General features: G+C 42.5%; 1 protein-coding gene across 1 annotated transcript; it reads left to right on the forward strand.

Moving 5' to 3' along the window:
• Positions 1 to 755: 755 nt before the first annotated feature.
• On the forward strand, positions 756 to 2,793 carry MC3R (melanocortin 3 receptor). Its single transcript, XM_040330161.1, has one exon. It carries the CDS (start codon positions 1,212 to 1,214, stop codon positions 2,181 to 2,183), a length of 972 nt encoding a protein of 323 aa, XP_040186095.1. The 5' UTR covers positions 756 to 1,211; the 3' UTR covers positions 2,184 to 2,793.
• Positions 2,794 to 3,054: the final 261 nt, after the last annotated feature.

A 3,054-nucleotide genomic window follows, 5' to 3' on the forward strand; every position in this document is an offset into this window, starting at 1 on the left:
GCAATGCACGGCGGGAAATTTCGAAACGGAGCATGCGCAGTTCATTCGGCACGGGGACGCGCTTCATTTAAATGAAACACGCCCCCTAATCGCCGATTTGAATTCCGCCGCCAGAAATACACTACGCCGCCGTAACTTACGACGCGAAATCTTTGAGGATTTGAAAGAACGCCAGGTAAGGTACGGCGGCGTAGCGTATCTCTGATACGCTGCGTGGGTGCAGATCTATGTGGATCTGCCCTAAAAACCGCAGAGGTGATCAAATAGCACCAAAAGAAATCTCTATTTGTGGGGAAAAAAAGGTCATCAATGTTTGTTTTTGTTTTGGGTACAGCGTCGCACGACCGCGCAGTTGTCAGTAACACGTTGCTGTATCGCAAAAAAAAAAAAAAGGGCGATACAGCCATTCAGCAAACTTTTTGACTGATGAAAATATGTCAGACTTTCTAGACGCCCGTTGTCATCAAAGATTAAATTGCGCACATTAATTTTTTTGTTTTTGTCGTCAAATCGACCCGTTTTTTCAAATTGCCACCAAGCCAGGAAAATATTTCCACCTTGTGTAAGAAGATCCATCATTCTGATATATCTCCCCGTCAAAGACATCAGCCAGCTGCGCAATCATTTTATTATACACCATAGCAACTTAGGAAACGGAAAAAAAGGGTTATGTAAGCATTTAGAATATACTGCAGGGGGCGCCAGAGCACCTGTTTTTTTTTTTTTTTTCCCTCCAGTGTTGACATTGTAAGCACCTGCTCTCCCGGGCTTGTCACTCACCGCTGTGCTGGCTTTATAAGTGGGCGATTCAATGTGCTGCTGGAGCATGAGGAGGAGTCTCAACTATCAATGAATGTGAAAATCTGGAGATATATATATTTGCTTTTGCCTTGTAACAGCGGCAGACAGTCCTGCTGGAAGGGAACGCGGCGAGCTGTGGATTGCTACAGCACCCTGGAGCATGGAAAGACTTGCTGCTAAAGGCGTTTTAAGGGGAGCTGCTCCCTAATGTTGGGGGGAGGGGGGTCTACAAAGTCTACAAACCCATGGGAAGTGGACATGCATGGATCACCGGCTCGGCTCTGAGCAGTTTTCAGGAATGGTCCTTGGATAAAGCTTGCTTGGTAATATAGATCTGTTTCTTTTATATCTGAGGAGGCTCCTGGAGAACAGTCCCCCACCCCCCCCACCCCCCAAAAATAACTTCAGCCATGAATTCATCCAATCCAATTATCTTCATTCATTCTATCCAGTTCAACGCCACCCTGGACTTCAACGAGACTCTCCTGCTCAACAACCTCAGCAGCATTGAGTTTTGTGAGCAGGTCTTCATCAAGACCGAGGTCTTCTTGACCCTGGGGATCGTCAGCCTGCTGGAGAACATCCTGGTGATCCTGGCCATCCTGAAGAACAAGAACCTCCACTCGCCCATGTACTTTTTCCTCTGCAGCTTGGCCGTGGCCGACATGTTGGTCAGCGTGTCCAACGCTTTGGAAACCATCGTCATCGCCGTGCAGAACAGGTACCTGGACATCGGGGACCGGCTCCTCCAGCAGCTCGACGACGTCTTCGACACTTTAATATGCATCTCTCTGGTGGCCTCCATCTGCAGCCTGCTGGTGATCGCCATAGACCGCTACATCACCATTTTCTACGCCTTGCGCTACCACAGCATCATGACGGTGAAGAAAGCGTTGGCCTTGATCATGGTCATCTGGATCTCCTGCATCATCTGCGGGATCGTCTTCATCGTCTACTCCGAGAGCAAAACGGTCATCGTGTGCCTCATTACCATGTTCTTCACCATGCTGGTCCTCATGGCCACCATGTACGTCCACATGTTCCTGTTTGCCCGCCTCCACGTCAAACGGATTGCGGCCCTGCCCGTGGACGGCGTGGTGCAGCAGCGGACGTGCATGAAGGGCGCCATCACCATCACCATCCTTTTAGGGGTCTTCGTCGTGTGCTGGGCTCCTTTCTTTCTGCACCTCATCCTCATCATCTCCTGCCCCGCCAACTCCTACTGCATCTGCTACGGTGCCTACTTCAACACGTACTTAATCCTCATCATGTGCAACTCTGTCATCGACCCCCTTATCTACGCCTTCCGCAGTCTGGAGATGCGGAAGACCTTCAAGGAGATCATATGCTGCTACGGCATGAATTTTGGAAAGTGCGGTTAGAGCGCCCCCCCCTCCTCCCCTCAAACACGTGCGGTTGTGTCTGTCATTCATAACATTCAGTCCATTTAACCATTCATGGTTAGGTCTGGTTTAACACAGTGAAGGGTTTTTGCAAGGTCTGGCCATCTCACAAACAAAATGGGTTTGAAAATGTATATATATATTTTTTTTTACAAATAAAATCAAAGTTAATGATAAAAAGGAATAATTGTAAATCAGTGGTCACCTTTCCTTAATTTGACCATCTTAAGGTGGCTGTGGGTTTGCACTTGTCTTGGCATTATATTATATTTGCAAAGTATATATATATTTAAAAAAAAAATATTCACAGTTTAAGAATAGAAATAAAAAATATGAGAAAGAGTTTAAGAATCAAAAAAAAAGAAAAATGTTTAATTTCCATTTGAGAAAATATGAGTTTGCAAATCAAAATAAAATAAAAAATTATAATAATTTTCTACATTTGAGAAAATATGAGTTTGAGAATGAAAATCAAAAATGTTGATTTGCTACATTTGATGAAATATGAGTTTGAGAATCAAAAGAAAATATAAATTAATTAATTTGCTACATTTGAAAAAATATGAGTTTAGGAAACAAATTAAAAAAGATTTGGGGAACAAAATAAAAATAAAAAATTATTTGCTACATTTGAGAAAATATAAGTTTGGGGATCAAAATAAATAAACAAAATAATAATTTGCTACATTTGAGAAAATATAAGTTTGGGAATCAAAAAAAATAATAATTTGCTACATTTGAGAAAATATGAGTTTGCAAATGAAAATAAAATCAAAAAAAATAATAATTTGCTACATTTGAGAAAATATGAGTTTGCAAATGAAAATAAAATAAAAAAAGATATAATTTG

Source organism: Rana temporaria, chromosome 12 (assembly GCF_905171775.1).
Source record: "Rana temporaria chromosome 12, aRanTem1.1, whole genome shotgun sequence".
In the NCBI taxonomy this organism is placed as follows: Eukaryota; Metazoa; Chordata; class Amphibia; order Anura; family Ranidae; genus Rana; species Rana temporaria.